Genomic DNA, 12,846 nt, shown 5'->3' on the forward strand with positions numbered 1-12,846 from the left:
TTGGGGATTTGATAGATATTTTCTTGAAAATGAAGGAAGGGTGTTGGTTACTTTGAGGACAACAGCTGACAGTATCTATTGCCAAGGATAAAATTCAAGTTTTCAAATGAAAATTAAATTTTTGGAAAACTTGTTCCACTATTGTGATCTTGACGGCATCTCAATATTGAGACTTTTCTGATAATATGGATCATGATATTAACAACTGTGTTTTTTATATTATAAAGTATGAAATGTGTCATATTATAAAGGAAGATGGAGGCCACATTACATGGAGAACAACTATTTTTTTTTCAAATGATCAATATGTGATATAAAATTGTGTGTATTTTACATTCAAAGTATAAGATAGACTACTGGATTTTAATGTAACAGAGTATGAAAAGTTTGTTGATAATTTCACATTAAAAACTACCTTTAAAGTATTAGCTAAGGGATGGGAATGGGAGAGACAGTAGAATGAATTGGACATAACTTTCCTGTGTTCATATATGAATACATAACCAGTGTAACTCCACATCAAGTCCAACCAAAAGAAGGAAGTTGAGCTGGGTGTGGTGGTGCAGGCCTGTAATCCCAGCAATGGTGAGGTGCTAGCAACTCAGTAAGACCCTGTCTCTAAAGAAAATACAAAATGAGGATGGGGATGGGGATGTGGCGCAGTGCTCAAGTGCCCCTGAGTTCAATCCCTTGTACCAATAAATAAATAAATAAATAAATAAAAGAAAAGAAAAAAGAATATTCACAATTATCTGAAAATATTGAAATATCTTTCTCTTTTCTAATTGTATGTCTCTGGGGTGGGGGGCTGGATTTTCTTTACAATGTTCAAATTGAAGTTTTTAACCAAAACAACATATTCCAATTGATCAAATGCAAAATCTAGCAATTTATTATAAGCCAGACATTAAAGAGATTTCTAAAAACAGAAAATGATATTTTCTTTTTTTTTTTTTTTCAGGGGAGGAAAGAGTATGTAAGTTTATTTTACATAACTGGCTGAAAAATAAATTTGAGAGATAGTAAATATAATTTAATATGGTCTCATACGCCCTGAAGGAGGCGGTGCTCGATTTGGAGGGGTAATGGCTATGTCCAAATAATTGCCTATCTGGAACTTCTGGGACTGCAAGGTCATGGAATCGTCAGTCCCCTTTCTGCCAGACATGGTGCTGCCAATCTCCTTAACTCGATAGCCAGGTCTTTTAAGATCCATAAAAACAATTGCAAAATTGAAGTGTGTTCCCTTCTTTCTAGCTTCTGGGTAGACTTCTTTTATTAAACTAGTTAGTTCTTTCAAAGTTGCATCCATCCAAGTATAGATCTGCAGCTCGCTGGAGGGTACGTTTCTGCGGGAGAATTCATCCATTCGGTGGTGGCGGCCGTTATTGGTGGTGAAGACTCGCAACAGCAGCGGGCATGTCTTCTCGCGGTCAATTGGCTTCTCTGGCTCTTTCTTAATTTCCTCCTGGGTTACGCGCGATTCCACCGCCATCTTCCTTCTTCTGCCCCCGAGACGCTCGCCCTGACCTCCGACCCCCGCAGCGAGCATGAGCACGAAGTCAGAAAATGATATTTTCTCACTATTTTTTAAAAATAATTTCTGCATCCAATCTATGGGATCTTGCTGGACTTGGTGGGACATGCCTGTAATGCCAGCTACTTGAGAGGCTGAGACAGGAGGATTGCAAATTCAAAGCCAGCCTCAGCAACTTAGAGAAGCCCTAAGCCATTTATCAATACCCTGTCTCTAAATAAAAAAAAAAAAAAAAAAAAAAAGGGGCTGGGGATCTTGCTCAGTTGTTAAGCACTCCTAGGTTCAATTCCTGGTACCAAACAACAACAACAAAATGAAATGAATTGGAAAGCTTTTAAAAAATAACTAGTATCTAGATCCACCTCAGATAAGTTAAACTGGAATCTCTGGGTTGGGAACGTGAGCATTAATATGTATACTATGTACATTTAAAAACCCACCAAGTGATACTCTATACATCCAGGTTTGAAAACTATAGCCCTATTGTAGTGTTTTTCAAACTTGTGCTATCATAAAGAATCATGGAAGACAGTTGTTATTTGTAGCAATCCCAGGTGCAAATACAGTAAACCAAATCTCCAGGAGAAAGGCCTAAACATCTGCATATTTAATAAGTATCTCAGGTGATTCTTAAAATGAGGCAACTTTTGGAAGTGTTGTACCATTCTCTCCCCATGCTCCTCAATATTAATGGCTGGCTTGCTAAGGGGTTAGTTACTAACAAAGGAATTATTCAACTAAATTTAATCCTCAAGATTTCTATATACCCGGGCTGGGATTGTGGCTCACTGGTAGTGTGCTTGCCTAGCATGTGTGAGGCACTGGGTTTGATTCTCAGCACCACATACAAATAAATAAATAAAATAAAAGTCCATCAACAACTAAAAAATATTTTTAAAAAAGAGTACTATACACCTTAAAGCTTTCACTGGGGCACTACTTGTTAATGAGATTTTGCTGCAGAAATGACTTTAAAGCTTATAGGAGCCAGGCATGGTGGTGTACGACTGTAACCCCAGCAACTCAGGAGGCTGAGACAGAAGGATTCTAAATTTGAGGTGAGTCTGGGCAACTTAATGAGGTCCTCAGTAATTTAGTGAGGCCCTGTCTCTAAATAAAAAAATAAAAAGGGCTGGGGATGTGGCTCAGTGGTTAAGTGCCCCTGGGTTCAATCTCCAGTACCCCCCCCCCCAAAAAAAAAAAAAACAAAGAAAACAAAACAACACACACACACACACACACACACTCAGGCACCCGCAAAACAAACAAAAACAAAAAACAACAACAACAACACAAAACTTAAAGGAAGAAAGAGTACTTTGACAAGGTACTGTTTTTCTGTGGAGGGACTCTTCTTTCAGGCTATTCAAGTTTCACACAGTTTTGTGGAAGGCATTTTACAAATTTAACTTGGATGAGCAACTTCTGTATATGACTCCTTAGCTCAAGTGTTTAGAGGGATACTTGTCAGAGAACCAGCAAGAACCAGTTTTTCTTGTTTTGTTCATTTCATACTTAGAATAAAAGTTTTGTAAAGACAGTGTCATTTCCTTATGAATTGTAAGAAAGCAAATAGGTAAAGGGAGAGTTTTAAATGGATTACCTTGGAAAGCAACTAATCAGTGGTTTATGAGAATCACAGTGGAGAAGTAAAACTTGACTGAAGAGAATATATCCTTAAATTCTGACTTTTTCTCTCATGCTAAAACAGGAAGAAGGTAGTCAGTATTAAATAGCAATTTCCTGTCTGCTGCACAACAGTCATTTTTTTCCTGGTTAGAGATATATAGAAGTTACTCAACTACAAACCCTTTGGAGATGGGAATTGAACCTAAATAGTTTTTATACAGTAAATGTCTAATGCCTGGTCATAATAAATGCTCAATAAGTATATTTTGGATTGATTATGATAGTGATCAAGTCTAGATCTCAATGTTAAAAAGGTACAAAATATTAATAATTCTATATGGAACATTTCTTTAATATAACTTGTATTCAATGAGGTTCACATTGAGAATTTGTGAAAATCTGTAAGAAAAACCTTAGGGGCTGGGGATGTGGCTCAAGCGGTAGCACGCTTGCCTGGCATGCGTGCGGCCTGGGTTCGATCCTCAGCACCATATACAAAACAAAGATGTTGCGTCCGCCGAAAACTAAAAAATAAATACTCTCTCTCTTTAAAAAAACAAAAAGAAAAACCTTATTTTACCAGAAAAAAAAAACATAATATTGGAAACAATGTTTTCCTTTTGAGAGTGATAATGAGGGGGTTGGGGGGAAGGTTTTTTTTTTCCTTTAGAGTTCTATAGTATTATATTTTTAAAAAATCATGAGCAGATAATTAATAGAAATTATTTTAAAATTGCAAGTTTAAATTTTGACAAGAATTTTTATTTTATAAGTAGAGATCTTGAAATGACCTCAGAGATGTTTATCTTTCCTTCTCCTCCGCCCCCAACTCTCAGAACTTCACTCTTTGTTCAAGTTCCTCTTCCCTATTATTTATAAATGGAAGTTGTTAGAATGCCCACAATTCTGTACTTCTTTCATCAAGAGATGTAATCTGGGCTGGGGATGTAACTCTGTGGTAGAGCATATGCTTAGCATGTGCAAGTCCTGGGTTCCATCCCCAGAACAACAATAAAAAACAGGTAGAATTTTTCTGGGTGCAGTGGTATACACCTGTAATCCCAGTGGCTCAGGAGGCTGAAGAAGAAGAATCATAAGTTCAAAGTCAGCCTCAGCAACTTAGTGAGGCCCTACACAATTTAGAGAAACAATATCTCAAGATAAAAAGATAAAAAGGGCTGGGAATGTGGTTCAGTGGTTAAGCACCCCTGGGTTCAATCCTGGGTATAGAAATAAAAGAGGTACAATCTTTTGAACATCAATGGGATGTTAACAATTTTAATACAAGTGGGGGCCTGGTTTCTTGGTGCTTTTATCACTTGTTCAAGAACAAATGCCCTGTTCTCCTTCATTGTGCTAGTCAGTCACTGGCTATGTGAATGATGCCACTTGGGTCCAGTTATTCCTCATCTGACATTCTGATTGACTACAGAGAAGTGAACAAGGCCTGGTGCAGACCAGAAAAAGCTACCTACAGGATTGTGAGCTAAATAAATGGCTATATAAAAATGCAGAGTTTGGGAATATTTTGTTATGCAGCAACTGGTAACTGATACACTCTGCAAATTATGAAATTCTCTGCTGTGCCCAATGGGTTCATTCCATTTCCACAAAATACCACTCCTCATATACCTTTGTTTATAACCTTCTCTTCACTCATCAACGTCCCAGCTTTTCTTTGGAGGTGTCCTCAATTCTCCTACCTCTCCATGAATAAGAACTTTCTTTCCTAAGCTTCTGAAATAGGCTTTATATCTCTTAATAATCCAGTACCAAATTTTAAATTCTATTGGAAATATTTTTATATTTTAACACAACAGAAATTAATTAAATCTAATCCAAAATAATTTTACAGAAATGTATTATTAACTTCCTTTTCCTATTTTATTACTATTTAACTCAATAGTCTATGCTTCATCTTTGGTATTTGCACAATAATTTTTAAAAACTGTAATTTATCATCTCATGTATTTGTCCAATTTCTGCTATTATACTATTGATCCTGATAGGTCGAAACTGTTCATCATTTCTCCCTCAAAATGCTGTGTTCAAGACCTTGTATATAACACATAGACCATATTATATATGATGCTCTAGCTTTAGAGTCAGTAAATACCTGGGTCTAAATCCCTGGCACCTAAATGATGTGTGACCTTGGGCAAATAATAACTTATTTGGAAACCAAACTTTAATTTTTCTTTCTTCTTCTTCTTCTTCTTCTTTTTTTTTTTTTTTGGTACCAGGGATTGAACTCAGAGGCACTTCACCACTGAGCCACATCCCCAGGCCTATTTTATATTTTATTTAGAGACAGGATCTCTCTGAGGCTGGTTTTGAACACCTGATCTTCCTGCCTCAACCTCCCAGGCCACTGGGATTACATGTGTGTGCTTCCGCGCCCTGCCCAAACTTTAATTTTTGAAATAATCATTGTTATTTTTAGGGATATTTTGTGGATTAAATTACATAAGTCAAAACTTTAAGTTTGTATTATACCATATAGCAGACATTATGCAAATAAAAACTTATGCTATTTATAAAGATTCATGTTAAGATGCACAAAACAGGGGCTAGGGTTGTGGCTCCGTGGTAGAGTGGTCACCTAGCATGCATGAGTCACTGGGTTTGACCCTCAGAACCACATAAATGTAAATAAAGATATTGTGTCCACTAAAACTAAAAAATAAATATTTATATAAAAATGCAGAAAACAAGTGCCTTCTTAGATAAGCAGCATAAATAAATGTGGTCCTCTGTAAATAAGCAGTATTGTCATCCTCTAGGAGACTGAATAAATTTAGAATATTAGGCTCTATTCCAGATCTACTAATTTGATTTTTCATAGGATTCCTGGGTAATTTATGTGCATGTCAAAGTTTGAGAAGCAATATATTAAAAAGCCATTTTATTGCACTTATTTAAGATGTATACCTGGATATTTTAGTATACTTATTTTGAAAGACATATGCATAGTTAAATGATTATTAGAATTAAGCAAATTAACATACTCATCATCCACAAGAGTTATCTTTTCTCTTTCTTTCTCTTTCTTTATTTTTTTCTTGTTTGTGGTAAAAATACCTAAAATCTAAAAGACCTTGAAGAAAAGCCAAGAAACCTGTGAATCAATTTGACATGATATGTGTGCAATGAGCTCTTATGTCTCCTTCATTTAATTCTAATCTAATCTTATTACTTAGTTGGAATTTCTAATAATAAGCCTTCAAAAGAAAGGATTGATCATCATAAACATCATAGTAATTCCTCCAAGAAAGTTAAGATGCAGAAAACAGGGGCTGGGGTTGTGGCTCAGTGGTAGAGTGCTAGCCTAGCATGCATGAGGCACTGGGTTCCATTCTCAGAACCACATAAATGTAAAATTTTATTTTAAAAATAAATATTTATTTTTTTAATTTTGGGTGGACACAATAATAAAAGTTATCTTGAAAAATATTATGTTGAAAGTTATCCCATTTTTATGAGCCTTAAACATCTTTCTTCTTGTCCCTAGGAGTTAAGGAAAAGAGGTACAAACAATAGAAATTGCTTTGTTTTTATAAATGCAGGAACTAGAAATAGAAAGAAGTTGCTTAGACAATGTTAGCTCTTGGACCTATAATTTAATACGCATATGTGCTTGAGTTTTACTCAAAGAGGGACAGGATTTTAAGGAGGATGTGGTCTACTGAAGACAGAGATGAAAACTTTCTGTCCCAGAAGGGAGGAACTATGGAAATTTAAGAAATCACAAGATGAGTGCCAGGGCACACACCTGTAATCTCAGCTGCTCAGAAGGCTGAGTAGGAGGATTGTAAGTTCAAGGTCAACCTCAGCAATTTAGTAAGACTTTGTCTTAAAATAAAAAATAAAAAGGGCGGGTATGTAGCTCAGAAGCTCAGTGATGGACTGCCTCCAGCTTCAATCCCCACTACTAAGGGCGGGGGGGGGGGATGTGCTCACAGGCACTATTTTCACTTCTCCATTGCTTTGAGAAAAAATGCTCTGGACCAAAGTTTCAGTTTCTCATCCGTAGACCTCACATGTCTCTGGCTGCCTTCATCAACATGAACCAGTGCTATGGCATGATAAAAATAAGCAAGGGGAAAAAGTCAGAAGAACCATTCCAAAGAGAATGTCAGTTTTGAAAATCTGGAACTTTCTTTCGGGTGTAAAAATCCCTGCTTGGCTTTGGAGCTTGTTGTTTCTCTGCCTTAAGAAACCTATCCTAGGTCTGGGGGTGTGGTACAGTGGTAGAGCCTTGCTTAGCATGCGTGAGACCTGTAGTTTGATCCCAAGCACCACACACGCATGCATGCATGCAATTACCCAAACTGCACAATCTAGAGTCTGCGAACTTCTATCACCTACTTGATGACAGAAGCTAAAATTCTCATTAGAAGTCTGGTTGTAGGGCTGGGGTTGTGGCTCAGCAGTAGAGCGCTCGCCTAGCACATGCAAAGAGGCCCTGGGTTCAATTCTCAGCACCATATATAAATAAATAAATAAAATAAAGATATTGTGTCAACTACAACTAAATATATATATATATATATATATATATATATATATATATATATATATATATATATATATGTCTGGTTGTAGAGTAATATTCAAACTGCTAGTTAACTTTGCTCTCCAAAGCCACTCTCCTAAACAGGTTGAAAGAGAGAGGCCACTATCACTTTTGGATTTCAAAATTTACTATGCTCATCCTTTATAGTTCAGATTATCTAAAACTGTGCAGGCAAGGACATTAAAGAAAATGGAATTTATATTCTATCTAAAAATACAATTTTAATCTATTGGGTCAATCTAGCCTTTTCATTTAGTTCAGTCCTTTAGAGAGACCCCAACAAAAACAGATACCAACAGATTTGACCTTCCTTTTCTTTCCCTCCTTTCAAAAGTCTGAAAGGCAAACCAAAAAACCAACACAAAACAAAACAAAACCAACCAACCAAATAAAAAAATAAATAAACCAAACCAAACAATAAAACCCCTGCCAGACTACGGTTTAGGATAAAAATCAATGCATGAGAATTAAGATTCTTTATAAATTTGGCTGAGTATTTTGTCTCCTAGTCTTAACAGAAGTAAATTAATATGAGGCCAAAGCAGTATTCATGCAAATACTCATTTGTGTGAGCCTCAAAAAATAGGTAAGTAGGGATTTTGGCTCAGTGGTAGAGTGCTCACCTAGCATGTGTGAGGCACTGGGTTAGATCCTAAGCACTAAATAAAAATAAATAAATAAAATAAAGGTGTTCATCTACAACTAAAAAATATTTTAAAAAATAGGTAAGTAAACATTATCAGTTAAATGGAAGTCCTAAGTTGTTCAACCAGAGAACAGAATAATATTCTCTTCAAAATCAATTTATGGTAGATGAAATAAGACATTATCTTAGCTTGAAGAAGCAAATGTCTCCATGTTCAATATCTGAAAATCGGATTGAGGGAAGGAATAAGAGATCAACAGAGGAAAATATAAGAACTATGAAAGACAGAGCAGAAGTTTGTTAAAATGGGCTTAAAACAAATAGTTTTGCTACAGTTTCCAGTTTACTTTAATTAGAGTTAATGATACAGATTTGAATTTGGTGTTAGCAATGTTTACTAGATCATTAAGGTAGACAGTGTCCATAAAAAAATCAAAGGATGACAATTAGAAAGCAGAAACCCAAGTATTTGTGGGATTGTTAATTCCTTAAGCATTCAGGTACTTTCTTTGCTACCTTTGATTGATGCCAACTAAAGAGTAATAGCCAACAAGGATGAGCTATTCTGTGTACTATACATGGCTTTAAAATGAGATATATAGGATTAAATTCAATTTGCCTTTCAATTTTTATCATATTTCATTTTCAAATCATTTTTCAACTGAAAGCATTTCAAAATGCTTCAGAAATTTTACAAATGCAGTAATCATATTATTTGATACTGAAATGAAAATCTTTCTGAGGTGGAAAATGGGAATTATTCAAGAGCAAACAGTATACATTACAATCAATTATATCCTAAATAACAAAATCTCTAGTGCACAACAAGCTATTACAGCTTCATAGGAATTCAGAATGTTGTACTTAATAAAGCAATTATAATCTGTCATTCCGTCCTCAAGATAAGCAGTACTGCCCTGGAGCTTACCTCATGGATTTCTTTGGTATAAATTAAACCTACTGGAGTATAACTAAGAATTTTTAAATGTCATATTAATTTAACTCTATGGGATATGTAACATGTTTCTAAATTCTAATATGTTCATGTTAATTTTATAGAATGCCAACTAAAATTAATCTTTTGCAGAGAAAGTACATTAAAAACTTATGTAGAATATTATAATTATATCTGCAGAAAAAGTAATTATTAAGATAAACTATGAAAAATGAATTTGTGTAGATAGGATTACAGGTTTTGTTTTTATGGTAATGGGGATGGAACCCAGGGCCTCATATATGCCAGGCAAGTAGTCTGTCACTGAGCTACATCCCCACCCACCCCCATTTTTTAAATTTTGAGGCAGGGTCTTGCTAAGTTATCCAGGCTGGCCTTCACTCTCAACCTCCTGAGTAGCTGGGTTTACAGGCATGCACTGCTATTTCTGGTGAATTGTGTTTTTAAAGATGTTATATTATGCATTATTATGAAAAAGGGTTTTTTTTATGTACTGTCATATGGGCACTATTGATTTATTTGTTGTTGTTTTGTTTACTTTTCTTAGAGGTGCAAAGAAAATCCAATTATAAATGACTCTGGTCTAGTGTATCAAATTGGCAGGCATTGGTGACTAATTGTAGAAATCAAGGATGAAGTTAAATTAGAGAGGAATTCAAGGTAGGAATTTGAGTTTAGGTCTTGCCATAAAGATGAATGAGGGGGCTGGGGATGTGGCTCAAGCGGTAGCGCGCTTGCCTGGCATGCGTGCGGCCCGGGTTCGATCCTCAGCACCACATACAAACAAAGATGTTGTGTCCACCAAAAACTAAAAAATAAATATTAAAAAAAAAGATGAATGAGGATGTGGGCTGGGGTTGTGGCTCAGTGGTAGAGCACTTGCCTAGCAAGTGTGAGGCCCTGGGTTTTATCCTCAGCACCACATAAAAATAAATAAATAAAGGTATTGTGTCCAACTACAACTAAAAAATAAATATTAAAAAAAGATGAGTGAGAATGTGACCTTTGAGACAGATGATTAAAGTAGTCAAATACCCATAAACAAGCTTTTTGTGATCATAAGAGAAAAAAAAATCAGGCCTAGAGATACAGATATACAATACAGGTCACACAGAGAAGATAGTGGAAGGTGTTGCAAGTGATGAGTTCACCAAGATAAGATATTTAAAATAAGATAAAAAAAGACAGGCAAGAAACCTTAGTTCTAGGAAATAGATGGTTGATGTGAAACTAATGAAAGAGATTAGAAAGGAGAAAGTGGGGAGGAAGGAGAATAACTAGCAGTGTGCAATGACACAAAATCAACTAGTGTTAGAACATTTAGAAGTAAATATAGGGTGGCCACTATAGAGTGAGCTAGATGTGGATGATATGATGGAAATTGCATAGAAGATATTTTTTACACTGGCAGAGGTAATTGGGTAATAGTAATAATATCCATTTAGAGAAACAGAAATCAAGGCAATATAGCAGATTAATGGAAACCCATATTATAAGATTTCAGCTATTGAGGAAATTTCCATCCTACTTTATTATAGTCAACAAAGGAAAGCAGTTCAAAACCAATTTCTTTTTTTTTATATTTATTTTTCAGTTTTCGGTGGACACAACCTCTTTATTTTATTTTATGTGGTGCTGAGGATCGAACCCAGTGCCCCGCACATGCCAGGCGAGCGTGTTACCGCTTGAGCCACATCTCCAGCCCCAAAACCAATTTCTTATGCTCAGCTTTTATACAAAGAGAGATGTAAGCTAACTTCTCATATGCCAACTATTTTATTACAGAAAACTTTTTCCTGGCAAGGATGATTTTCAATTTAAGAAACAAAATCAAGAGTGAGTGTTATCAAATTCTTTTTTTTTAAATAATTTTATTTACATTTTGGTTTTTGGTGGACACAACATCTTTGTATGTGGTGCTGAGGATTGAACCCGGGTCGCACGCATGCCAGGCGAGCGTGCTACCGCTTGAGCCACATCCCCAGCCCCGTGTTATCAAATTCTTCATTTAATACATGTGACTTAAACAAACCTGCAGTGGGGTGGAATCACCCCTCATTGGTTATTTCATGGCATTGCCAAGTGAGTTCTTGGGGAATTCACCAAAATGTGTTTCTGGAGTTAGGTAGGACTCACTCTAGGGTATCCACATGATTGTGGTTGGACCTTAATTTTCACAAAGGTGAAATTAAATAATGTTTGGCCTTGAAGTTTCTATGATCTCTTGATCACAACTAAATCCTTGATGACCTACTAAAGCCTGGAGACATCCCAGGTCAGATTTTATAGTATTGCACTGCCACTGAGCCTACCCCTGAGTCTATGAGTCTGTGTTTCTTATAGCAGATCAAGTCAGATTTGAAACTAGTTGATAACTGTCCTTATTATGGCTCATATGTAAACTGCCTTTTCAATTGGATCTATATCCATGACATAGTGCAGAAAATTATGAAAGACTCTAATAAAAATGCTAGTATAATTTTAAAAGTGAGTTTTTATGATAAACCATTGAACAAAGGTAAACAAAACAATCAAACTCACTAAGTGGAAATGGTCACCAATTAAGGATTTGGAAAATAGCTTTGGTCTATGGTAGAAAAAGATGATGAAATGGTTATCATTTGAGCAGGGTTATTCTTTGTCAGTTAAGTTGAAACAGGGTAAACCAACTAAGGGCTTTTGAAAACTTTAATTTTCTGTTTTGGGGCAAGAAGAACTGATTCATTTGCAGATAGACTTGTCTGTCATCTAGAAAAGACAGATTATAATATATTTGGACTGTAAAATCAAATAAATTTAAATAAGACTAAAATAAAAGTTTGTAAAATGGACAGGAATATACAAGATAAAAATTTCAAAGGGGTAGAGAATGAAAAGTAACCTCATTCTAGAAAGGCTATTGCTTGTTTCTAATTTTTTTTTGTGTGTGTATCCATACAGAAATAGAAATATTCTAGTAAGCAAATAATTTGTGTGTGTATGTGTGTGTGTATTCCTTTAAAAACACAAGTTGGAACATAATTTCTTGCTAAAGAATGTATCTTAGATATCCTTTTCTATTAGTAGACATAAATCTACCTCACTCTAACAATTGCATAATATTCCACAAGAGGGATACATTCTTACTTATTTAGCCAATATCATACTTATGGATAACATTTTTTTTTCTCAGTCATCTTCATTTTCTTTTTTATTGTCACTATAAATTGTTTATTCAAACATAAAACAATGGACAGTGAAAAATATACTTTTGTTGGTAGTGGGGTGGGGCATGAAAAGGGCAGGGACAGATGAAGAACAGCCCAGAAGGAAAAACAGCTCTATCCACCCATTCTGCTTCCCTGGCCAGCCAGGTTCAAAGCCCTTCAAGCGCAGCTCGCTGGGCTGCTGTAAATACATACTGTGATTATGTGCAAGGGGTTGTTTCGGTCTCCACAGGGAGAGGATGGGGGGGGGTCATTTACTTTTTCAAACAATGCTGTGACAAATATATGTTCATATAC

At 35.6% G+C, this 12,846-nt stretch overlaps 1 protein-coding gene across 1 annotated transcript; it reads right to left on the minus strand.

Annotated features, from left to right (window-relative positions):
- Window positions 1-963: 963 nt before the first annotated feature.
- Window positions 964-1,552, minus strand: LOC124079638 (histone deacetylase complex subunit SAP18-like). Its single transcript, XM_046425321.2, has one exon. The coding sequence runs from the start codon at window positions 1,550-1,552 to the stop codon at window positions 1,034-1,036; it is 519 nt and encodes a 172-aa protein (XP_046281277.1). The 3' UTR covers window positions 964-1,033.
- Window positions 1,553-12,846: the final 11,294 nt, after the last annotated feature.

This window comes from Marmota monax, unplaced genomic scaffold (assembly GCF_021218885.2).
Source record: "Marmota monax isolate L192 unplaced genomic scaffold, Marmota_monax_Labrador192_F-V1.1 WCK01_AAM20220418_F8-fsc00075, whole genome shotgun sequence".
NCBI classification, from domain to species: domain Eukaryota; kingdom Metazoa; phylum Chordata; class Mammalia; order Rodentia; family Sciuridae; genus Marmota; species Marmota monax.